At 41.1% G+C, this 26,745-nt stretch overlaps 1 protein-coding gene across 2 annotated transcripts in view; it reads left to right on the top strand.

The window, feature by feature from the left end:
- The window catches only part of LOC132816834 (anosmin-1), a 213,066-nt gene that overhangs the window by 26,869 nt on the left and 159,452 nt on the right, over nucleotides 1-26,745 (top strand). For both annotated transcript variants that reach the window (XM_060826808.1, XM_060826809.1), the window contains exon 2: nucleotides 4,642-4,689. In XM_060826808.1, the coding sequence (XP_060682791.1) occupies nucleotides 4,642-4,689 (48 nt within the window). The remainder of the gene's footprint in view (nucleotides 1-4,641; nucleotides 4,690-26,745) is intronic.

Genomic DNA, 26,745 nt, shown 5'->3' on the forward strand with positions numbered 1-26,745 from the left:
TTTCCATCCAAACACTTATACTGCCTTGTATGTATAAGTGCATCAAAATTAAAATAATACATCCTCCAACAGCAGACAGTCATCAGTGATAGATTGATAAGTCCATGCTGCTGTTGGGAGCACGACCATCACCAGGAGGTTTAAGATGATATATGTGCTTTTTTTAAAGAAAGGAAAGTTAGTTTTGTTGTTGGAAGATGTGGGGTGAGGGGGTTAATGTCAAGCCCCTCCATCATCACAGGTAAGTCCTCCCCTATAGGAACTGACAAGATGGCTTTTTGTGTTTAACCCATTCACAGGATGCAGGCCAGGTTTATTACTCAGAGGATAGTTAAGAGTCAACCATATTGCTATGGATCTGGAGTACATTTAGGCCAGACCAGTTGAGGACAGCAATTACTTTCTGTAAAGGACATTAGTGAACCAGTTGGGTTTTTCCACCAATTGACAATGGTTTCATTATACCCTTAATTCGAAGTTTTTAATTCATTTCAAGTTCCACCTTCTGCCCCATAATATTTCCTGGGTCTCTCTGGATTAATAGCCTAGTGATAATACCACCATGCCATCACCTCCACACGCCAACATTGATTTAGCAGTTGAGGAGCTGACTCTTTTCTATCTTGTCTTAATGCTTAACCATCTTAAGGGTCTGAATTGGCAGTGAAATGTGAAGGTCAAATTTGCCCAGAACTTAATTGCAGCAGAAGTGAGAAGGAAATGGAGTTCTGGCTTGCCACTAGCCAAGCAAATTAAGTTACCTCCTCACCTCTAGTCCGTCTGCCTCTGCCTCAGGAAGATTCTGCCCCTAGTTTTGGAACCCTTGCCATAAGGGATGCTGAATTTCTAAGTCAACTCTCCTGCCATCTAAACCTTAGTGGGTGGGGAGCTGTGTGAGTGACATACCTGTAGCACCGAGACACCAATTAGGTCATAAAATTATGCAGGAATTATCACTTAATGCTCTGTGGAGAAATTATATGTGAGAAAAGGATGGAAAATATTCTATGAGAAGCTGTGCACACCAGCTTCATTGATTGATAGTTTTATGCCTTCCTGAGTAGGATGTTATTAAAATGTCTTTCAGAAGGCAGTTACCGTCATTCTGAATCAGAGCTGTTGATGTTCTGATTTTGTCTGTTTCATTGCCAAATGAAATGGTGCTGATCTATCTTCATAATGATGCATTTGAAATAACTGCTTATGTATTGTTGTTATGTAATGATTCCAAAGGAGAGGGCAATTAGTTGTGCTGCATTATAAAAAGGAGATACTGCAAACTACAATGTTGCCTCAGAGTGCTTAATGGGATAGAGAGAAATGAGCTTGCTGTAGTCTTTTCTGAAGCTCCAGTTTTATTGGCCTCCCCTGAAGGTGCTCACTCATGTCTTATTATAAGGGTATGATCAGCTCTCTGGGACCTACCTGTCATTGAGACAGAAACAGTACACATTGATAAGCTAGTTGTTCCTGGCAGATATCATAGTCAAGCCCAATCCTGTTAATCTGGTGTCTGTGTGTGTTCACATTCTGTCAGAAATCACTGAGTAGCAATCAGGAGCAATAATCTTTTCCCTCCTCTCTGCTGAATGTAGCTAGACTGTTTATTGCCAAACCTAATTTTGCCTTCACCTGTTTGATGCTATTTCTCTTTCAGCACTTGCTGATTTCACTTTTTCTTGCCTAGTGCAGGAATGTTGTGGCTAATTATAATGTCCCACTTTCCATCACACTTCTGCTGAGCACATGTCGGCAGAATTTAATGTTTGTGTAGGGTATCTTGCTCATCAGTTGAGGAACTGGTGGGAGACTCTTGTTGCCTCTTTTGGGAAATGGTTAATTAGAATGAATTGCCAATCAGGCATTTAAAGGATCAGCATAAGCTTTCTATGGGATTTATGAATCTGAATGGAAATTCCAATCAGAGGTCAACAGCTCTCCATTGTTGACTTATTTTGAGCCCTTGAAATTAACAGTACTGTGACTTCACTGAAACTGGCTGCAAGATAGCAGTCCCCAGTCAGTACTTCATCATAAAAGGTAGAGTCACCATTGTCTTACCAGACTCTCACTAGAGAGCCTATGGTGGTTTAACATGAGGGTCACCACACCTCAGGAGAAGGTAAAAGTTGTGCCCTTCATAGTAACCTCAACTAGGGCAGCAATCAAACCCACACTGCTGGCATTACTGTGCATTGCAATCTAGTTCTCCAACCAGCTGAGCTAACAATCACATGGTTGTGGCACACTAGAAGGCATTTTGACACAGATTGCAATTCTATCCCAAAAAGTCTAAAAGAAATTGCATGCTTCCTCTTGTGGATTTTGACTTGCCCAAGATATACAATATATGCATGACAGTTCTAATGCATCAGTTGTTCATTATTCCCATCAGTCCCTGCATATGCAATTCACAACCAGTTGAAATTACAATCTGTTCTGTCAAAGATATGTTTGAGCTGATTTACAATCTTTGCATTTCTGCACATGATGATGACTTTCCTGAGAGTAATTTTCTCCTTTCTCAGTAGACGTGCTCTCCATGTGGATCACTTATGCCTAATACACTTTTGTTTTTAATGACTGGGCTTGTATACCCTTGAGTTTAGAAGACTGAGAGGGGATCTGATTGAGACATATAAGATTATTAAAGGATTGGACACTCTGGAAGAAGGAAACATGTTTCCGCTGATGGGTGAGTGACGAACCAGAGGACAGAGGACACAGCTTAAAAATACGGGGTAGACCATTTAGGACAGAGATGAGGAGAAACTTCTTCACCCAGAGAGTGGTGGCTGTGTGGAATGCTCTGCCCCAGAGGGCAGTGGAGGCCCAGTCTCTGGATTCATATAAGAAAGAGTTGGATAGAGCTCTCAGGGATAGTGGAATCAAGGGTTATGGAGATAAGGCTGGAATAGGATACTGATAAAGGATGATCAGCCATGATCATATTGAATGGTGGTGCAGGCTCGAAGGGCAGAATGGCCTACTCCTGCACCTATTGTTTATTAATTTAGTCATGTTTTCATTAGAAAGATTCTCAGTTTTCTGTGAGGTAAGTTAATGAAGTCACATATTGATCAACAGACCCTTTTTCACTTTGGGGCCGAATATTGAACACAACTTTCACAAATTATGTTCAGGTGGACTTCAAATCCATGCTTTATAAAATTTCTGCTGTATTTTTTTCTGTTCTGCAGAAAGACTTAGAGTGATGTACACTTTGAAACAATAGCCTGTCAGCAGTGACAAGATTGATAAGAGGGCAGCTATGCGAAGCTGCTCTGGCTTGTTAAGCAGACCTGTCACAATTTCAGAATTCAGGCGGGACGTGCAGAAAATTAATGGCTCTGCTTCATTTCATCTTCCATTTTGACTGGATGTGGAAGGGAAAAATTGCAGTCAGTGTGCCTCATCCTGTATTTCAGCTATTTCTTAGTACTTCCTCAAATCCTTTTCAGTGGCTTGTACCTCTGTGTGTCGGTCTGTCCGTAGTTGTGCTTTTTTTTCAACAGCTCTTCAACACTCGATCTCAGCTTCACTCCTGACACCGTATTTCAAGCTGTGATGACAACAATTTGTACAATACTGTAACTTTAGTGACACTGGTGAAAAGATAGCTGCCCACTGTCAGTGCCTCATAGAATAGATTACACTGGAAAGGCAAATTAAAGGGTACATTGGTTGAGACTACATTTCCATCCTAGACACTACTGGGAGCAGTCACTAGTCAGGGACCCAGACTATAGGTGACTGAGGGAGTGTAACAAAAGGATGGAGCCTTAATGTAGGTTTAGAAGGGGCCAGTGTTAATTGGAATAAGGGCAGAATATGGCTCTTAGTAGGACTTGCCAACTCCTGATGCCAGGTCTCTCGATCAAGCACTGAACTTCTTTTAACATGGGACCCACCAAAAGTCTATAAGCAAACTCAAAAAGGGCTTTGCTTCTTTGGATCCCTGCCTGGCAGCACCTTGCCCTACCAATAATTGCACATTCACTTAAGGGCTTGAATTACCAACCAAATGGGGAAGATCACCTGCAAGCCCCCCTGTCCCAGATTTTATTGAACTGGGGCGGGAAGGCAACAGGGTTTCCATTGTTCCAACGGCTAACCTATCCCAACACCTCCTAATACATTGCTGGGGGTGGAAACATTAAATTCCATCTAATGAGTTGAAACTTGGAACTTTGCTGATCCTCTTCAGTGAGTATGCGCTGTGGGCAAATGTTTGTTGAAAAATTGCACCAAACGATCATGGTACAGAATAATCTTGTCTCCTACCCCACTTCTTCACTCCTGGAATCACATAATTGGACTATTGGGGGGTCATCAAGCGTCAAACTGACATGCCCTGCCCGTCTAATTGTTCTTGATAAGTGCTCACAGTGATGTTTAGGAACACTTGCAGGCATGCATTTGTACTGCATTGTGAATATTTTTTGCAACATATTCAGACAGGACCTATAGGCCACCTCTAGTATGCAGAACTGTTACAATAATCTTCGAAAAACTAATCTGAATGAAATAGTTCTTTTTTACTGTGGAGTCTAATTTAAATAGAAGGTACGTGCAAGATATGTAAATGATTCAAATATAAAATTCTGTTGTTATATTAATAGCTTTCCCCTTTTTTTGCAGAATAATGGATCCCTGAATTGGTGTCAAAATCACAAACAATGCTCAAAGGTGAGTACACACCAAACAAGAGATGAGATGTAATTTGTAAGAACTTGCCATATGAAACTTTGCATATTTAATAGCAATGGCAGAGTAACATGCACTGTTACATGTATTACATGGCTTTATGTAGTGGCATGGTTTTAATTGAATCTGAACTGGCTGCACCCCTGCTCTCTTTCATAAATGTACTTGCTTGTGCTGGAATTTCACAGGTCTTCATTTCCTCTTTGAGTCTATGCTGCCACAGTGCTGCCAGGTTATTGAGCTATAGTGGGAGTTTGCAGACAAGTTTATTCTTGATTTGACCGTGTCCTTGCAGTTGTTTTTTTTTCCCAGTAGGGGGTTATTAACTTCCACTTATGAGTGAGAACCATTTCTGATTTTATCCCTGCCCTGATGTAGTAAGGTTGCAGAAACTAATGGCTGTTTTTCCATTACCAGTCAAACTGATTAATTTTCTCCATGTAGACTGGGGATTGAATATGGGACATTCCATAATGGACCATGCATTTACATTCTCAGCCTGGGGAGAAAAACTAACCTCAATGTCAAAGGATCAGACTATTTTTGTAAAAAAAGATTCTTGCTTAACTTTTGGATTCCTTTTGGAATTTTAAATCAATAATATGTATATATCTAATTATCGATTAAATATGCTTCCAGAATTGGGAGGTTTTTGAGGGGGCTAAAAATGTCATGAGCTTCTCAAGCAAATGATTTGAATTCATTTGAACAGCATCAGAGACCTACATCAGTTACTATTTGTCTCTGTTTCCTTGGTAAAAGTGTACACCACCTTTTGTCCTGCTTCTTGCTGACTCTTTGACCCCAATAGATCACACAGCAACAAAGCCCATATCTTCCTGGTCAGACTGTGTTCAAGACTCCTGGAGAGACGGGACAATGTGCTGGCATCATCCAGGGTCAGAATAGCACTAGAGACTGCAGGCTTCGGTTGTTCTTTTCACTCAGAAATAATGGAAGGATCACCCTTCTGTAGCTCCAGAAGATTATTTCACTCAAGGCTGAGAAGAATGAGTGAAGGCAAGCTGTCAGTTTCTTTGTCTACACATCAGTTGTCTAGCACAGCACATCAGTGACAGCAACTGAAAGAGTTGAGATTCAATCATTTGATGCAAGATGTAGCACTTTGAAGAGCTCTCTCACTTGACTGTAATGTATTAATTCATATTTAATGCATTATTCTATTCACCTTTCTGCCACACATGTCTGGATTATATCTCTAACAAATGCATTTTTTTCCTTTGTCAAACAGTAGTTCACAAATGAATATTTGCAAAATAATGAATATGTCCGATTACTATGATATAGCAGATGTTTATGTATCGCTAAAAATGAACTTCAAATAACTTAAAGTACTTAGGGCAAGTGATTTTGTCAATTGCCCTTGTCATTATTTAAATGTAGGAAATGGGTTTGAAATCTGTCCCAGTTAACCTGATATTATTTACAATAAAAATCTGTGTCAGTTATCTGCAAATGTTATCCCATTTTGTATCAGCAATTAAATAAGGAAGTGCTCACGTGGATGTTGCTGGCTGAGTGAGCATTTGTTACCCATCCCAAATTGTACTGGAGTTGGTGGTGATGAGCATCTTCTTGAACTGCTGCAGTCCAAGGCGTGTAGGGACAAGGGGAATCCTCGGGGTTCTGCCCTTAGCCTTCTGGGAAAGTGAGCTCCCAGGTTTGGAAGGTGCTGTCAAAGGATCCTAGGTAATTTACTGCAGTTCATCTTGTATATAGCGCACAAGACTGCCACTGAGCCTCAACAGTGAAGGGAGTGAACATCGTAGGTGGGGTGAATGGGATGCCAGTCAACCAGGATGCTTTGTCCTGAATGGTGGTGAGCTTTTTGAGTGTTATTGGAGTTGAACTCTTCCACGGAAGTGGAGAGTATTCTATCACACTCTTGACTTGTGCCTTGTAGGTGGTGAACATGACTTGAGGAGTTAGAAGGTGAGTTAAGCAATGCAGGATTCCTAGTTTCTGTGCTTACTTCTGTAGCTACATATTTTTACCACCAGCCCAGTTCAGTTTCTGCTCAAAGTAACTCCTGGATTGTTTATTGTAGGAGATTCTGCGATGGTGATGTCATTCAATGTTGAAGGGTAATGTTTAGATTCTCTCTTTATTGGAGAAGGCCTGACAGTTCAACAGAGAAAATGTTGCACTTATCAGCTCAAACCTTGAAGTTGTCCAGGTTTTGCTGCATTTGAACATGGACTGCTGCAGAATCTTAGGATTTGTGAAAGGTGCTGAACAGTATGCAATCATCAGCAAATATTCCCAAAGTGACCATATGATGGAGTGAAGGGCATTGATGAAGCAGCTGAAACTGATCGACATTAAGACATGACCATGAGCAGCTGGGTTCTTGTGGTGCAGTGGTAGTGTCTCTACCTCTAAGCCTGGAGGCATAACTTCACATCTCACTTGCTTCAGAAATGTGTCATTGGTTACTTAAAAACAAAACTCTGAGCAACTGCAGAGCCATCTTTTGACTGAGATAATTGACCTCCTTCACTTGTTTTTGTTGATCACTATGCGTGTTAGGAGTTTAAAATTCCTCCTCATGAAATTATAATTCCTTATTATTTAGACATTGAGTATTTTCAATCAAATAATAAACTAGAGAACACTGTTCCTTGGTGCATTCTGCATGGTAACTCCTCAGAGTCCATTTGATAACCCTGTTTCTCATGTGGTATAAATTGTTGTTCCCTTTGTATATTTGCATTCTTGTGCTATTCTGATGAGTTCAAGATGAAAAGCTTCTGCAGGATAACACTTTTCCAGCAATAATCATGTCATGAAATTGCTTGGGGATTGGGGGAATCTTGCCTTAAGAATCATTACTGCAGAGATTTTGACTCTATCATTTGCTATGTACAATGATGACCACACTAGAGAATAATTACAAGTTGTTTATCTAGAAATAGCTTGCAATCATTCATATACACAACTGACTTTACACAGTATTTTTATGTGCTGAATATCCATTGTTCACTTGGGAGCATGCAGGGGAAAACAAATTCATTTACTGGCTAGTTAACATGCATCCGTCTCTCTATAGTAATTTATTGCCAGAAGCTGGACCTATGCTAATCTATGTCTGTGACACCATGACCCTTACTCCACTAAATTAAATTGAGTTTCAGAAAAATCGGATTGTACCAGTCACCACCCTCAATACCTTCCCCATTCCCAGTACCTAATGTCATTGAGTAGCATGAGGCACAAAAACAGCGGGCTGACTCACAAAAACTGCTCTCCACTGAATCTCACCCCATCTTGGCAAAACATCATTTTGATGAGTTTCATGGAGGATTTCTCTCTGCGAGGCCTCACAAGCTTTCTCAAGCTATCATCCCCAAACTTGCCTCATGAATCATTCCTTTAAAGAGCCCCCTTATCCAGTGCCAGCCTCGTTCTCTCACAGTGGCTGGAAGTACTCACTCTGCCAGGATATCCTGGGACATTCTGCACCATGGTGCGGGCACTATTATGGAAACACAGATGTGCACCTAGTCAAACATTGACCATCTGGAGTTGCTCTTCACCATCAATGTAACAGCACAGCAAACCAATGCTTCTTATGGCACAGCCAGCACTTCCTTGCATAGAACTGCACACTCTGACACCTATTGTTGTTGAAGCACCAGTTCATACAGCTTACCCATATTTAATCACCATCCCATCTTATATTGTACTGTCACTGATACTCTAACCAATTCCCACTGGGGCCCCTCACCTCATCATTGTTCAATGTGGTATCATCGCCAACAGGGTAGCCTTCAGTTGCCTCAAAAACATTGATTTTATTCACAAACACTAAAACCAAACCAAATGAAACAAACAGAAGGTGCATTTGCCTCTCGGAATAGAAGGTAACTGTTTTGCCTGTAAAGCACCAACAAGTTTACAATTGATAAAGATCACTGCACCCAGCTCTTATCTGCTGGAATTCACTGTCAACTAATGAGTAGATTATTAATGAAACAGGCCAGGGCCACTCAGCTCCTGACTTTATTATAGCCTTGGTTCAATCATGGATAATAGAGCTGAATTCCAAAGGTGAGGTGAGAGTGACAATCCTTGACATCAAAACTATATTTAACAGAGTGTGGCATGATACCTGACACATAGGAAGATGGTTGTGGTTTGAGATCAGTCATCTCACCTCCAGGACATCTCTGCAGGAGTTCCTTAGGGTCCTCAGCAACCATCTTCAGTTGCTTCATCAATGACCTCCATCATAAAGTCAGAAGTTCTCAGACAATCGCACAACATTCAGAATGAATGTTAATACTAAAGCAGTCCATGTGTAAATGTAACAGAACCTGGACTACATCCAGGCTTAGGCTGACAAGTGGCAATAACTTTTGCACCACAGAAATGTCAAGCAATGGCCATCTCCAACAAGAGACAATCTAACCCCCACCCTTTGAAATTCAACAGTGTTACCTTCACTGAATCTCTCACTAATAACATCTGAGGGGTTATTATTGATCAGAAACTAAGCCATATAAATACAGTTGTTACAAGAGCAGGTCAGAGACTAGGAATCCTGCTGTGAGTAATTTCCCTCCAAAGCCTGCCCACCATCTTTTCAGGTATAAGTCAGGAATGTGATGGAATACTCTCCACCTTTCTGCATAGGTGAAGCTCCAACAATACTCAAGAGGCTTGACACCATCCAGGGCAGAACAGCCAACTAGATTGACACCACATCCGCTCCCTCCCTCAGTAGCAGCAGTATGTCCTATCTACAAGATGCACTGCAGAAATTCTCCAAAGATCCTTAGACAGCACCTTCCAAATCCATGATCACTTGTATCAAGAAAAACAAGGGCAGCAGATACATGGGAATATCAAGGGGTTGAAAGTTTCCCTCCAAGCTGCTCAGCATCCTAACCTGGAAATATATTGCCACTCTGTTACTATTGCTGGGTCAAAATCCTAGAATTCCCTCCCTAAGGGCATTGTAGGTCAACCCACAGCACATGGACTTTAGCGATTCAAGAAGGTAGCCCAGACAGCACCTTCTCAAGAGCAAATAAGGATGGGGAATAAATACTGACTCAGCCAGTGATATCAATGTACTTAAATGATTTTTTTTTAAATCACAAGGGAACTGAGTGTCATGGAGAAGTTGAGAATTATTAGATCAGGCATGATCTCATTGAATGGTGGAGTAACCTCGGCCAAGTCTTATACTATTACGGGAAACCTCTATAACTCCTCATGCCTTGGCCCTGAACATGCACCCTTCTCCAGTTTATTTCTTATAATTCCTTCATATTCCCTTGCTGAGCGAAACTTGTCAACGGGATCCACCTCTTGTCTTCTAGATACCGCCAAACTTTTGACTTCTAAAATCATGCTTCCTGGTCCCCAAATTAGCCAGTCTTTTTTAAATGGTTCTCCTTACGTGTTATTCCACTCACCTTTAAATCTGCAATCATTGCTCCTGTCCTGAGAAAAGTCAACATCTTCTGAAACTACAGTCATATCTCCAACCTCCCTTCCCTTTTTCAAAATCCTTGAACATGCCTTACAACTCATCGTTCCTGGTGTTCTAAGTTTAATTCCTTCCAATCAGATTTCCACCCCACTGCAGTTCTTGAATGGATCCAATCGACATCACAAATGGCTTCCTATGTGACTTTTGAAAAAGGTAAACTATCCCCTCTCGAGCTTCTTGACCTGTCTGCAGCCTCTGAGAAAATCAACTACGCCATCCTTCTCCAGAGAAATGTAGAAAATGTGAGCAGGAATAGGCCATTTTCCTCTTTGAGCCTGTTTTGCTATTCAAAATGATCGTGGCTGATTCTCTATCTCAATGCCGTGTTCACATTTTCTCTCCAAACCCTTGATGCCTTTAAAAACTAAAAATTCATCTATCTCTTTCTGAACATATTTGTGACTTGACTTCCACAGTTTTCTGTGGGAGATAATTCCACAGGTTCACTGTTCTTTAAATGAAGAAAAAAGTCCTCATTGACAAAATATACATAAATTACTGGAAAACCTCAGCAGGTCTGGCAGCATCTGTGGGGAGAAAACAGACTCAACGTTTTGGTTCCAGTGACTCTTATTCAGAACAAATATTCAGAACAACGACTGGAGCCATTGTTTTGGTCCCTGAACTAAACTCTTTCCCCTAGTTATCTGTGGTACTCATTGCTGCAGAAGGCTGTGGAGGCCAAGTCATTAAGTGTATTTAAGGTTAAGATAGGTTTTTGATTAGCAAGGGGACCAAGGGTTATGGAGAAAAGGCAGGGGAATGGGAATGAGAAATGTATCAGCCATGATTGAATGGTGGAGCAGATTCGATGGGCTGAATGGCCTAATTTTGTTCTTATGTCTTATGATTTTATTGTTGTGCTGCCATCCCTGTTTCTCATGATAACTTGAGTCTAAACCAAACTGTTCCTAACCTTGGTGTCGTATGTGACCCTAAGATAATCTTCTGACCATATGCTCCTACCATGAATAAACTGTCTATTATCACCTTCATAACATTGCCGGACTTCACCCTTCCCTCAACTAAACTCAATGCAACCTCTCCTCATATATCAGTCCCACCATCCCAGGAATCAATCTGGAAAACATTCACTGCACTCCATCTTTAGCAAGAACATACTTCCTCCAACAAGGAGACTAAAGCCAAGGGGCAGCATGGTGGCTCAGTGATTAGCACTGCTGCCTCACAGCGCCAGGGACCTGAGTTTGATTCCCACCTCGGGAGACTATCTGTGTGGAGTTTGCGCATTCTCCCCGTGTCTGCATGGGTTTCCTCCCACAATCCAATACAGCATGGAAGCAGATGCTTCAGTCCAACTCGTCCACGCTGACCAGACATCCCAACAATCCAAAAGGTGTGCAAGTCAGGTGAATTGGCCAGGTTAACTTGCCCATAGTGTTAGGTGCCTTAATCAGGGGTTAATATATGGTAGGGGAATGGGTTTTGGTGGCTTACTGTTTGGAGGGTCAATGTGGACCTTTTGGGCTGAAGGGCCTGTTTCCATACTGTAGGGAATCTAATCTAAAAAAAACTGCATACAATACCCTAAGTGCTGTCTCGCCAATGCTCTGTATAATTTCAGCAAAATCTCTCTGCTCCTGCACTCGATTCCTCTTTGCGACAAAGGCTAACATACCATTTCACAGCCTGCTGCACCTGCATGCTTGCTTTCAACAGCTGATGTATGAGGATACCTAAATCTCGTTGCACATACCTCTCTCTGAATTTATAGCCGTCAGATAATAAGCTGCTTCTATGAAGTACCTTGGGGCATGTAATCATGTTAACAGGGCTTTGTAAATATAAGTTGTTGTTGCATAGCATCATGTTACCTCTAATGTATGATACACTTGTGGTGTTGGCAACATTACTTTCAGGTGTTGCCATGGATGCAGCCTGCCTGCTGATGAGGAATGGACGATTTTGGGTTCGGGATTCTAGTTATGGAAGGTGTCTGTCATAGTGAACAGTGCATGACATTTTGAGTTGTTTTTGATCGGAAATGATCCATGTATCTTTATTCTTTCCATGACCCATCAAATAAGCTTTGAACTAAAAATGAAAAACAGAACTCACAAGCTTGAAAACATCAGTCATAGAGAATTAATGAGATGGATTATGACAGATGCTAACATTTATCTCATAATTGCTCTGCCTTTGGCTACAAACAAGTCCAGGTGCACTGATCTTGGTGAAGCAGACTTTTATGATCCATTCTTAAATTTCCTTTTATAGATTATTGCCAATATTTCAAAACCCACTGTGGCCTCTCCTCTTCCTAACTCTGTAAACTCCTCTCATCTCACAACATGCTGGGATATCTGTGCTTTTCTAATTCTGGCCCAACTGGTGCTTATGCCATTCGTTACCATGAACCCAAGTTCTGGAAAAGCCTCCTTCCACTTTTCTCCCTCAACTTCCTCCTTAATGTTTACCTCTTTGACTAAACTATTCATCATGTCCTCTTGTGTCTCAGTGCTATTTTTAATAATGCTCCTAAGCAATCTTAGCATGTTTATTATGCTAAAGATGCCAAATAAATTCATGTTATTGTTGTTGTACACATTGCAATTCTGACAAAGTGGGAGAAAGAGATATGATTGTGATGATCTGAGCAATTCTACTGTAAATTGAAGTATTTAGTTTAATGTGGTGTGGGACTTGATACTGTACGAAATGTGGGGTTGAATTAAAAATGGTAAGCAACTTGAATGCATAGAGCAGAATAAACAAATCGCCTACTCTTCCCTTTCTTCAACATGTTCTGACATTTGAAAGTTACCTATCTTCTCTTGACTACCAATCTTTACCTGTGCTGAATTTTCCAGTATCTCTGAAGTACAACATTTGACTTTGATGTACAATAACAGACGAAAATCAAAGTACCAATAATATCAGTGGTCAAAAACTTGTTGCACGTTACCTGTCTCAACATCTGTGGAACGCTTTGTCCTTGGGTAGTTTCAGATTCAATGTTGCACTGATGAAGAACTCAACAAATCACTTAATCTGTAATCTACACAGCTAAATGCAGTGTGATGTCTCCAATATTATTTAATTAATAGTCGCAAATAGGCTATGTTCCGTATTATCAATATGTGCCCTTTCCCATTTTATACTTGATGCTTTTGTTGTTTTACTTTGGGACCATGATAAATGTTGCTTTAACCCCTTGTTTGCAGACAGGAAGTGTTGGCTAATGTTTATCTAGAACTGCCCGGTCAATAACTTAATTTGCTCATTGAGTGCAGGTAGTTAGTTGGATCAAAGGATGAACACTGTTTGATGGAATTTTGTCATTGTGTTTATTTTGAGTTTTCTACAGAAAAGTATCTTCCATTGTGTACCTCATGAGAATATCCTGAAACATTGCAGTCTTCTAGCTAGTTTAAACCACACTGTATAATCAGATACAGTGATATAATTTTGTACATGTACTCAGGTCATAGAGATGTACAGCATGTAAACAGACCCTTCGGTCCAACCCGTCCATGCCAACCAGATATCCCAATCCAATCTAGTCCCACCTGCCAGCATCCTGCCCATATCCCTTCCTATTCATATACCCATCCTAATGCCTCTTAAATGTTGCAATTGTACCAGCCTCTACCACATCCTCTGGCAGCTCATTCCATGCACATACCACTCTCTGTGTGAAAAGGTTGCCCCTGAGGTCTCTTTTATATCTTTCCCCCTCACTCTAAACTTATGCCCTCTGGTTCTGGACTCCCCCACCCCAGGGAAAAGACTTTGCCTATTTACCCTATCCATGCCCCTCATAATTTTGTAAGCCTCTATAAGGTCACCCCTCGGCCTCCGACGCTCCTAGCCTATTCAACCTCTCTCTACAGCTCAAATCCTCCAACCCTGGCAACATCCTTGTCAATCTTTTCTGAATCCTTTCAAGTTTCACAACATCCTTCCGTATTTTCTTTTGAACTAGAATAGGAACTTAGGAGCAGGAGTATGCCTTTTGAACCTCCCCAACCATTCATTAATATCATGGTTCGACAGTTTGAGGTCTCACTTTCACTTTTCTATCTGCCCCTCATAACCTTCAATTCTCTAGACTATTAAAGTCTGTCTAACCCAGCCCAGAATAAATTTAATGACCAGGCCTCCATCCTTTTCTGGCAAAGATTGGGGCATGGAATAATGACCCTGTAAAGGAAAAAAAAATCTCATCTCCTCCTTAAAAATGACTCCTTTTATTCTTAAATCATGTTCACTGGTTTTATTCTCCTTTACAGAGGTATTTCCTTTTAAGATTGTACCCTGTCAAACCCACTCAGGAATTACACGTTTCAACAAGACCACCTCGTATTCATCTAAGCATTCAAAGGGTAAAGGCCAAACCTCTTTAACTTATCTTCATAAGACACACTCTTTATCCCAGGAATGGGTTGAGGTGAATGTTCTCTGACCTGCTTCTAACACAATTATGGCACTTCAAATAAGAAGCCACAATTGTATATCCAGATGTGGTCTCACCGAGGCGCAGTACAACTGGAAAACCATTTCCGTCGTCTTGCATTCCAATTTCTTATAATAAACACCAATTCGCCATGCTAATCACTTGCTGTACCTGCAAAGTGACTTTTGTACCAGGACTCCAATATCCCTCTATGCCTCAGAGTTGTGCAGTCTTTCCCCATTTAAATATCATAGTGTTTTTCTGTTTTTCCTGACAAAGTGGACAAGCTCATAACGTCTCACATTTACTCTAGCTGCTAAATTTTTGCCCACTTACTAAACCTATGTTCCTTTACAGACTCTCTACCTCCTCTTGTCAATTTATTTTCTTCCCATTTTGGTATTGTTGGTAAATTTAACTTTGATACGTTTTGATCACATTGAAATCATTGCTATAGCTTATAAATAATTGAAGTCCCACAACTGAACTCCAAGCATTTCACTGGTTAACGAATGACAATCCAAAATACACCCAGTTATCATTACTCTTTGCTTCATGTTAGAAAACCAATCATTTGTGAATGGCAATACATTACCCCTTACACTATAAGCTCTTATTTTGTGTAATAACTTTTGATGTGACACCTCATCAAATACATTTTGGAAATTCAAGGATACAACATTCATAGTCTATTGATGTTGTTTGTTACTTCCTCAAAAACCTAACTAAACATGATTTCCCTTTCACAAAATCATGTCGACTCTGCCTGATCCGATGACGCTTTTCCAAGTATCCTCCTATGTCTGGTTTAATTATGATTTTCGTAGTTTGTTGTGGTTCTGTTCGCCGAGCTGGGAATTTGTGTTGCAGACGTTTCGTCCCCTGTCTAGGAGACATCCTCAGTGCTTGGGAGCCTTCTATGAAGCGCTTCTGTGATCTTTCCTCCGCCATTTGTAGTGGTTTGAATCTGCCGCTTCCGGTTGTCAGTTCCAGCTGTCTGTTGCAGTGGTCGGTATATTGGGTCCAGGTCGATGTGCTTATTGATTGAATTTGTGGATGAGTGCCATGCCTCTAGAAATTCCCTGGCTGTCCTCTGTTTGGCTTGTCCTATAATAGTAGTGTTGTCCCAGTTGACTTCATTTTACTTGTCATCTGCGTGTGTGGCCACTAAGGATGAGTCCTAGTGGTCGCAGTAGTCTGGCTGTCAGTTTGGAAATGCTCTTGATGTATGGTAGTGTGGCTAGTCCTTTGTGTTGCGGCATGTCCTCATTCCATAACTTATAATAGCATACAAACCAACAGCCACTCTCAGACAACAACTCACCAGGACGAAGGACCTGATACCCAGCATGAGCAAAACCAATGTAGTGAACAAAATCCCATGCAAGGTCTGCACAAAACACTACATAGGATAAACAGGAAGACAGCTAACGATCCACATCCATGAACACCAACTAGCCACGAAATGATACGACCAGCTATCCTTAGTGGCCACACACGCAGATGACAAGCAACATGAATTCGACTAGGACAACACTACTATTATAGGACAAGCCAAACAGAGGACAGCCAGGGAATTCCTAGAGGCATGGCACTCATCCACAGATTCAATCAATAAACACATCGACCTGGACCCAATATACCGGCCACTGCAGCGGGCAGCTGGAACTGACAACCGGAAGCGGCAGATTCAAACCACTACAAATGGCGGAGGAAAGATCACAGAAGCGCTTCACAGGAGGCTCCCAAGCACTGAGGATGTCACCTAGACAGGGGACGAAACGTCTGCAACACAAATTCCCAGCTCAGTGAACAGAACCACAACAATGAGCACCCGAGCTACAAATCTTCTCACAAACTTTGAATTTTAGTAGTTTCTCTCTGACAGATGATAAGCTAAGCGTTGTTTACTTTCTGCATTCTGCCTTCCCCCTTTCTTGAATAATTGTTGAATTTCCTAATCTGCTGGGATTCATCCAAAATCTAAAGAATTTGTACATCAATATCAGCTGGCATCATATATTCTGACATTGCTATGCATGCTAGAGTAGATTTGTAATTTACAACCTTTATAGCTGCATCCATCATGAATAACAATTTGCTCATTTTTATACTTTGCTACAATGGAGTCACACATTGCTGTTGATTTGGCAATACAACGGTTTATGGTTTAAAGAATTATATTTTTTCATCCTTTTTGATGTTAAGCTAACCATATATTGGGACAATCTTTATTCCTACTTTCACCAGTTTCCTGAGCTTTAAACCTGCATATGTGAGATTTGATTTCTGTTCTGAGGGCCATGAACCATAATATTGACTCTCTGCTAAGCGACACTGCTGCACCACTGCCCCTTCAGCTGAAAATGGCCATCGTATGTAATTCTTACAGCTCCATTCACAAATCGTAAAATTTTGTGAATGGCTGTGCTTTTAATGTGTTTGGTGAGGAGTGTTTCTGAATATTCTCACACTGAATGGTGGCTGATGAGCAGAAAAACCTCCCTCAACAGTCATTATTGCAAATAATGCTAGGTAGCCCCATCACGTTGGTTTCAAACATAGGTGCTCCATACAGCCCTAACAGATGGCAGGAATGGACTGATAATCTGTGCCTCGATGCATGTACATGAGGAAAGCGGCTTCCATCTTTACTGTCAGTGGCTCGTTTCAAAGCTCTCCAATCCTCCACATGAAAAAGCCATTTGTCATTGACATTTTACTACCCTGCTGCATCTTACAAATAATGGCAGTCACCTCCAGCTGATGGCAGTCACCTCTGGCTTCAGCAGAAGCCCTCAGTACCTTCCATTTCTTTGCTGTATGAACATTTTAAAAAGTTTTGTCCTGGTAGGACAAAATCACAAATGTGTCTGTCTCCTTAAAGGCAGAGCTTCCAAGTTTGATAGCACCTTTCAAACAGCAATGCCTTTGCCGGTTCGGGCATTTCTGCAGAAAAGACAATGGTCCCTAACCGAAGGTCCGCTTTAAGGATGGTTACAAATATGACTTGAAAACCTTGAAGGTCGACTATTAAACCTGGGTGTCAGAAGCAAACTGCAACACCTGTGCTCAGGCCAAAATACTCAGTGGCTACAGTGGCACTGGTGTCGAAAGCATCAAGGAGCTGCACTCATGACACTTGTCACTCTAGCCATCTGCAAAGGTGCGCCAAATGACAGCATCCATCAATAATGGATCCTTTTTTCTGAATATCCATCACCTATCACAGATGGAAGGTACTGGTAGCAATGCTGTCAAACCAAGTTGCCATAGTCTTACTAGACTATAGGACATTAGAGAGAACTGACTGGTGGTGACTTAACCTGAGGGCCACGGTAACTTCAGATAACAGGAGAGGTTGAGAAGGAGAGCCCTTCATGGCAATTTCAGTCTGGCATGGAGATTGAACCCATACTGTTGGCATCACACTTCTTTGCAAACCAACTGTCCAGCCAAATGAGCTAAACCAACCCCCCTATGATGTAGTACTGAGGCATTGACAATTTCTCCTTATCTTTACAAGGCTTTGGCATCATTGGACACCCTCCAGCAACCAAATACTGATTTTAACCATCTAGTTGACTGTCACTTTGTTCTCAACATTTCTCAAAAGCTTCATGGTTTAACAATGATCATCCCTGTTGTGATGAGAAAATTTGTGCAGGGGACTAAAAATATTTTGTAAAAAGACCACTATTTATTGTTTGTGAACTCTGAAATTTCCGATGTGTTTGCAATGAAACAAAATCATTTCCAATCTTGTTTATCAGTTGTGGCTTTGAAAGTGTGTCAAGTGTAAATCCAATAAAGGGCGGATTCTGAAAGTCTGATGCCTGCTTAGAGGAACAAATAGGCAAATCGCTGTCCAGATCTGTCTGCTATTTCAAGGGCAAAGGTGAACGTCTGGCTTTCCATCACTGTCAAGTGCAAAAATAATTTATGCTGCAGTGGGAATTTGTAATGCACAATCCCTCTGCCTATATTTTGTTGGCTGAAGGAAATATTTCTTATTGTTATGTTAAGCGTGCTGTTTCCGAATCATTTAGGATAGTCTTAAAATAGAAGGTGAATAAAGACAGTTTTAGGAACAGCGCCAGGCTACCACATAACTTCATTTTGTAAAGGATTTTGTAGATATAGACTCAAGTGTAGCAATGAATCATTTGTTTAAAATGATCAAAGGGAATATTTACAATATATTTTCAGTGTAGATTATGTAAAATCTTTTTATTTAAATTTTGACAGTTACTGGTGAAAACATTTTATTTACAAATTTATGAATAAAAGATATGTGGCAACAGCAAGAACACCCTCCTGGTGTTCATGGGCAGAGCTAGAGATTGGCAAAGCTCCTCCAGTGATCGGAAGTGGCAGTGGCAGTGTCAGCAAGATTAGATTAGATTAGATTCCCTACAGTATGGAAACAGGCCCTTCAGCCCATCCAGTCCACACCAACCCTCCGAAGAGTAACCCACCCAGACCCATTTCCCTCTGACTAATGCACCTAACACACTATGGGCAATCTAGCATAGCCAATTCACCTGACCTGCACATCTTTGGACTGTGGAAGGAAACCGGAGCACCCGGAGGAAACCCATGCAGACACGGGGAGAATGTGCTAACTCCACACAGACAGTTACCCGAGGCTGGAATCGAACCTGGGATCGAACCTGGGATGATCTAGACAATTTTCTTACTTTCTCGTTTTCTATAATTTCTGCTGGTGTTCTTTAAAATTCTGGTTTTGTAACCAAAGTGGCACTGGAGAATGGTGACTTTGTACATTTTTCACTGTCCTCATGGATTCCTACACTTGAATACACATGATAATAAAATCTAATTCTAATTCTAATCAGTGTTGTTATAACCATGGCAGCTTCTTGTTATTATGTAGAATAATGACTCCTGTTGTGGGTGTTTTCACTCGCACTTCTTCAACATCACCAGGGAATATTTCCCATTAAAGAAAATATGTATGGAATATCTTTATCCTGTACACTATCTTGAAAATGAAGTTTGCTTTAAATTCAAGGTGAATCTTGGGTGCAAAAGTCCCTGATTGTAAACCATGTAAACATTTTGCCCTGGACAGGACAATGTAAGCTTCTCAAATACTCTGAACAATGTAATTTGTTGGATATTCTTTCATTTGAAGAGTTTAAAGAACATAGAATGTTACAGCGCAGTACAGGCCCTTCGGCCCTCGATGTTGCGCTGACCTGTGAAAATAATCTGATGCCTGTCTAACTAACACTGTTCTACTATTATGTATGTCCAATGCCCACTTAAATGCCCTTAACGTCAGCAAGTTTATTACTGTTGCAGGTAGACCGTTTCATGCCCCTACTACTCTCGGAGTGAAGAAACTACCCCTAATATCTGTCCTAAATCTATCAATTTAAAGCTATGTCCCCTTGTGTTAGCCTTCACCATCTGAGGAAAAAGGCTCTCATTGTCCACCCTATCTAACCCTCTGATATCTTATATGTCTCAATTAAGTCTCCTCTTTACCTTCATCTCTCCACGAAAACAGCCTCAGTTCTCTTAGCCTTTCCTCATTAGACCTTCCTTCCATACCAGGCAACATCCATGTAAATCTCCTCTGAACCCTTTCCAAAGCTTCCACATCCTTTCTATAATGCAGTGACCAGAACTGCATACAATACTCCAGGTACGGCCTCATACAGTGTGTTGTACAGCTGAAGCATGACCTTGTGGCTCTGAAACTCAATCCTCCTACCAATAAACACCAACACACCATATGCCTTATTAACCCTATCAATCTGGGTGGCAACATTCAGGGATTTATGCACCAGGACAACGAGATCTTTCTGTTAATCTACTAAGAATTTTACCATTAGCCCAGTACTCTGCATTCCTGTTCCTTCTCCTGAAGGGAAATACCTCACACTTTTCCACATTAAACTCCACTTGCCACTTCTTAGCCCAGCCCTGCATCTTATCCATGTCCCTCTGTAATCCACAACATCCTTCGACACTAACCACAACTCTGCCTACCTTACTGTCATCTGCAAATTTACTAACCCATCCTTCTACACCTACATCCAGATCATTTATGAAAATGACAAACAGCAGTGGCCCCAAATCAGATCCTTGTGGCACACCCACTGGTACCTGAGCTCCAGGATGAACATTTCCCATCAACGACCACCCTCTGTCTTCTTTCAACTAGCCAATTTCTGATCCAAACCGCTACATCACCTTCAATCCTGAAACTGTATTTTGTGCAACAGCCTACCATGTGGAACCTTATCAAACGCCTTATTGAAGTTCATTTGCATCACATCAACTGCTTTACCTTCAACCACCTGTTTTGTCACCGTCTTGAAGAACTCAGTAAGGTTAGTGAGGCACGACCTACCCTTCACAAAATCGTGTTGACTAACCCCAATCAAATTATTCCTTTCCAGATGATGATAAATCCTACTTTTTATAATTTTTTCCAGCACCTTACCCAGAACCGAAGGCTCACTGACCTATAATTACCAGGGTTGACCTGACTCCCTTCTTAAACAAGGGAACAACATTTGCTATCTTCCAGTCTTCTGGCACTACTCCTGTCAACAATGATGACATAAAGATCGAAGCCAAAGGCTCTGCAGCCTCCTCCCTGGCTTCCCAGAGTATCCGAGGATGAATCCCATCCAGACCAGAGGTCTTATCTATTTTCAGATCTTCCAAGATTGCTTAAACCTCCTCTTTGTCAACCTCAATCCCATCTAATCTAGTAGCCTGTACCTCCATAATCTCACTAACATTGCACTTTTCCAATATGAATACTGACAAAAAGTATTCATTAAGCACTTCCCCTATTTCCTCAGATTCCACACACAACTTTCCACTACTATCTTTGATTGGCCCTAATCTTATTCTTGTCATTCTTTTATACCTGATATACCTATAGAAGGCTTTAGGGTTCTCCTTGAGAATTCTCAGAATAATTTTAAAATCATATTTTTAAGCACAGCTGTAAAGCAACTTCTGCTGTCTTCTTGATCAAGTGTTTAGTCTATTGACATCTGTCTCGCTAGCCTTAGCTGGTGAGGTTCGCTCGGCTCAACTATTTTTCTTTGCCCTCCATATTTGGAATTAGAAAATTGGATGTCTGCATTTGACCTTTCCCAGGAAAACTAGTCAAGGCTGGAAGCATTACAACGTAAAGAGCCATGGACCACAAATCTGGAAAATACCATTCCAAACACATCACAAAAGCAATTCACCAAGCAATGCTATAATGAAGATCATTCTTTTCAAACGCCACAAGTTTGCCAGTTAACAACATTCCACATGTCTCCACCAATTTCCATCTTTACTACAATTTACTCCAATAAGGACAGATACAAAAAAAAACCATTGCTTGTAACACATGCTATATATGCAACACACCAACAATTTCAGTGAGTTATGCATTTTGGAAAGCTAGATGTTGTTCGTGAGCCCAGCTGATAGAGTCATAGAGATGTACCACATGGAAACAGACCCTTTAGTCCAACTTGTCCATGTTGACCAGATATCCTAGATAAATTTAGTCCCGTTTGCTATCATTTGGCTCATATCCCTCCAAATCATTCCAATTCATATACCTATCCAGATGCTTTTGAAATGTTGTAATTGTACTAGCCTCCACCACTTCCTCTGGCAACTCATTCCATACATGCATCATCCTCTGTGTGAAAAAGTTGCACCTATGTCCTTTTAAATCTTTCCCCTCTCACTTAAACCTATGCTCTCTAGTTCTGGACCCTCCCATCCAGGGAAAAGACCTTGTTTATTTACCCTATCCATGCCCCTCATCATTTTATAAACCTCTGCAAGGTCATCCCTCAGCCTCCAAACCTCCAGAGAAAATAGTCCCAGTCTGTTCAGTTTCTCCTTATAGCTCAAACCTTCCAATCCTGGCAACATTCATGTGATTCTTTTCTGAACCCTTTCAAGTTTCCCAACATCCTTTCTGTAAGAGGGAGACCAGAATAGCACACAGTGTTCCAAGTTAATACTAGACAAATCAAACCTCAGATTAGGATGTGAGATAGTAGACCCAAATTTTTGTGTTCAAATGTAGAGTTCAGTGGCTGAACAAGAGTCTGCCAGTATACAATTAGCATAAAAAGAAATTTATTAAACAAGAAAACTTGAACTATATCGCACTAAACAAAACGTTTGGAAACATTTCATTACAGACCTCAGAAAAAGATTTAATTTGATACAATTCCTTTTTCTCTTAATATCTGTACAAACATCAAAGCAACAGTGAAGAGTTACCACCATCAAGGTTGGGGTCACAATTATTTACGATACATATGAATGACTTGGTTGAGATAAGTTAAGATACTAGAGCCAAATTAGTGGCTGACACAAAAATATGTTGCAAGGCAGGTGATGAGGATGGTACAAGAAGTCACTTTATGTGATTGGTAGAAAACTTGGCAAATGGAATGTAATGTGCGGAAATGTGAGATTATGCACTTTGACAAGAAGAATAGAGAGAATATTCTTTAAATGGACAAAGATTGCAGAAAGCTACAGAACAAAGGGAACTGGGAGTCCTCATCAATGAGTCACAAAAAGGTATCGTGCAAGTTCAGTGGGTAATAGGGAAAGCAAGTGGAAGGTTTGCATTTATTTCAAAGGAATTGGAGTGTAAAAATAGGGAAGTCATGTTAAAATTGTACAAGACACATTTTACAATATATTTAGAACACAGTGAACAGTTTTGGGTCCCTTGCCTAAGGAATAAAATGTTGTCATTGGAAGCAGTCCAGAGAAGAACAGGTTGAAACCTGCACTAATGAAGAGTTATCCAGACTCAAAACATTAGCTTGCTCTCTCTCCACATATGCTGTCTTCCCTGCTGTGATTTCCAGCATTTCCTTTTGGTTTTCAGTACAGATTCCTGTATCTGCAGCAATTTGCTTCTTCATTAGGTTGATCCTGGGCATGGAGAGATTTCCTTATGAGAAGAGGTTGAGTGCATTTGGCATTATTCATTGGAGTTTGGAAGAATGAAGGGTGATCTTACTCTAATATATAAGATTGGTAGGAGTCTTGGCAGGATGGATGTGGCGAGAAGCATAGCTTCTCTACCCTTCTTGCCAGTGTGCATAACCTTGTATTTTCCTACATTAGATGCCATATGCCAAGTTTTTGCCCACTTGCTTAACCTGTTTATATCCCTTGCAGACACTGTGTCATCCTCACTACCTGCTCTCTGACTTATTTTTCAATTGATAACAGTATATCCACTACCCACATCCAAGTCCTTAATATGTATTGTACATAACAATGCCACAGTTTACAGGCTGGCATTCTGAAAACAACCTCTTTTTCTCAACTGTCTGCCTTTCATTAGTTTGCCAATCCTCTATCCAAGCTACTTTACCACACATAATATCATGGGCTCTTCTTATAAAGCAGGAGGGTTCTTGTGGCACAGCAGTATATCTCTACCTTTAAGCTAGGAGGTCATTGTTCAAGTCCCACCTGTTCCAAAAGTAACATCCCTGAACAGGTTAATTTAAAATAAACAAATTGAATAAACATATCTGCTCAGATATAGAGGTTGGGAGGTCATATTGTGGCTGAACAGGACATTAGTTAGGCCACTTTTGGATCCTGCATTCAATTCTCGTTTCCCTGCTCTAGAAAAGATATTGTTAAACTTGAAAGGGTGCAGAAAATATTAACAAGGATGTTGCTGGGATTTGAAGGTTTGAGCTATAGGGAGAGGTTAATAGGTTGTGACCATTTTCCCTGGAGCGTTGGAGGCTGAGGAGTGACCTTAAAGAAGTTTATAAAATCATGAGGAATAGATAAGATGAATAATTGAGATCTTTTCCTCAGGGCAGAGAAGTCCAAAACTAGAGGGGATAGGTTTAGGGTGAGAGGGGAAAGATTAAAAAAAACCTAAGGATCGACGTTTTCACGCAGAGCTGCTAGAGGAAGAGGTGGAGGCTGGTACAATTACAACATTTAAAAGGTGTCTGGATTGGTATATGAATAGGAAGGGTTTAGAAGGATATGGGCCAAGTGCTGGCAAATGGGTCTAGGTTAATTTGGGATATCTAGTCGGCATGGACAAGTTGGACTGAAGAGTCTATTTCCATGCTGTACATCTCTATGACTCTATAGGTAAAGCAGGCGCAGTCATATCTGCCTTCTGTCTGCCCATCTTCAATAAAGGGTAAAAAATGAGGTCTGCAGATGCTGGAGATCACAGTTGAAAATGTGTTGCTGGTTAAAGCACAGCAGGTCAGGCAGCATCCAAGGAATAGGAAATTCGAAGTTTCGGGCATAAGCCCTTCATCAGAAATGAGGAGAGAGTTATGTTCGTGCCTCGGTGTCCTAGGGTCGGGCACGACAGGAGATACAGTGTTTTATTTTTCCCTCCAACTTCACTGTAATTTACATAAAAACATAGGAGTAGGCCATTCAGCCCTTTGAGCCTGTACCACCATTCAATGTGATCATGGCTGATCATGTAATTTCAGTCTCCCACTTCCACTTTCTCTCCACACCACTTACTCCCTTTAGCTACAATGGCCATGTCCAGCTTCCTGTTGAGTATATCTAACAAACTTGCCCCAACAGCTTCCTGTGGTCGAGAATGCCACAGGTTCACAACACCGAGTGAAGAAATTCTTCCTCAACTTTCTTCCCGCATCTAGTCTCTCCAGTCCCACCAGGCCCACGAGCCCTCACTCTCCTAAATTCCAGTGAGTACAAGTCCAGTCGTTCAGTCTTTCTTCATATGTCAGTCCTGACATCCCAGGGATCAGTCTGATGAACCTTCGCTGGACTCACTCATTGGCAAGAATGTCCTTCCTCAGACTAGGAGACCAAAATTGCACATAATACACAAGATTTGGCCTCACCAATGCCCTGTATAACTGCAGCAAGGCATCAAATGCCCTCGCTATGAAGGCCAACATGCCACTAGCTGTCCTCACTGTCTGCTACACCTACATGCCAACCTTCAGTGGCTGTTCTAGCATAACACCCAGGTCTCGTTGCACCTCACCTTTTCCTAAACTGCCACCATTCAGATAATAATCTGCCTTCCTTTTTTGATGCCACCAAAGTGGCAAACCTCACATTTACCACATTATATTGCATTTAGCATTTACCCCCATCCCCTCCTCTCACTTTTGATGGTTTGCAATGCTCTTAACAGGCATTGCATGTAAACATCCAATTGGCTGAATTACTGGTGGTGGTTAACAGTAAAAAGAAAGACATGATAATTTGTTGGTGGGGAAAAAAGACCATTTGGTTGTGTGTGATAGCATTTCTGATTAAAACACAAAAAAATCAATTTCAGAAGGGCTCTTGTCACACAGTGGTAGTGTCCCTATTTCTAGGCCAGGAAGCCCAGGTTCAAGTTCCATGTACTCCTGAGGTGTGTAATGATACCTCTAAGCAGGTTGCTTAGAAATTATCTAAAGCTGGCTCAGGGATGGGTCTGCAGAACAGTCTGTCCAAGGCTGGGACTAGCCATTGTGTACCATGCGTAGTAGTTCTGTTTTGCTTTCCAACAATAAAAGATGTTCCTTTCCAATTGGGCTTCCTGAGGTATTACAGTTACATTTGCAGTTCTCCTTTATCTGTCCTGCTTGTTATAATTCTAATAAATTTGTCAGTGGAGTTACTTTCTGCAGGATTTCTTACCTCTAACTGTTCTTGTAGCCATTGTACTTATATGGTTAGTTCATTTCAGTTTCTGGCCAATTGTAACCCTTGTTCAATAGTGTGGGCATTCAGTGATGGTATTGTTGCTGAATGTCAAAGGTGATGGTTAAATTCTTTCTTGTTGGAGATGGCCACTTATATGGCACAAATGTCACTTGCCACCTATCGGCCCAAACATGGATATTGTCTCGGACCTACTGCATTTGGCCATGGGCTGTTTTAGTTTCTGAGGAATCATGATTGGTGCTGAATATTGTATAATCATCACTGTGCATCCCCATTTATGAACTGAGGATCAGTGAGCAGCTTATTGATGACAACTGTGACTTTAATGATGATCGAGTGTTGCCTGAGGGTAGATTTTGTTGTGCTTTTGTAGGTAGACATAGTT

This window comes from Hemiscyllium ocellatum, chromosome 6 (assembly GCF_020745735.1).
Source record: "Hemiscyllium ocellatum isolate sHemOce1 chromosome 6, sHemOce1.pat.X.cur, whole genome shotgun sequence".
Lineage (NCBI taxonomy): Eukaryota > Metazoa > Chordata > Chondrichthyes > Orectolobiformes > Hemiscylliidae > Hemiscyllium > Hemiscyllium ocellatum.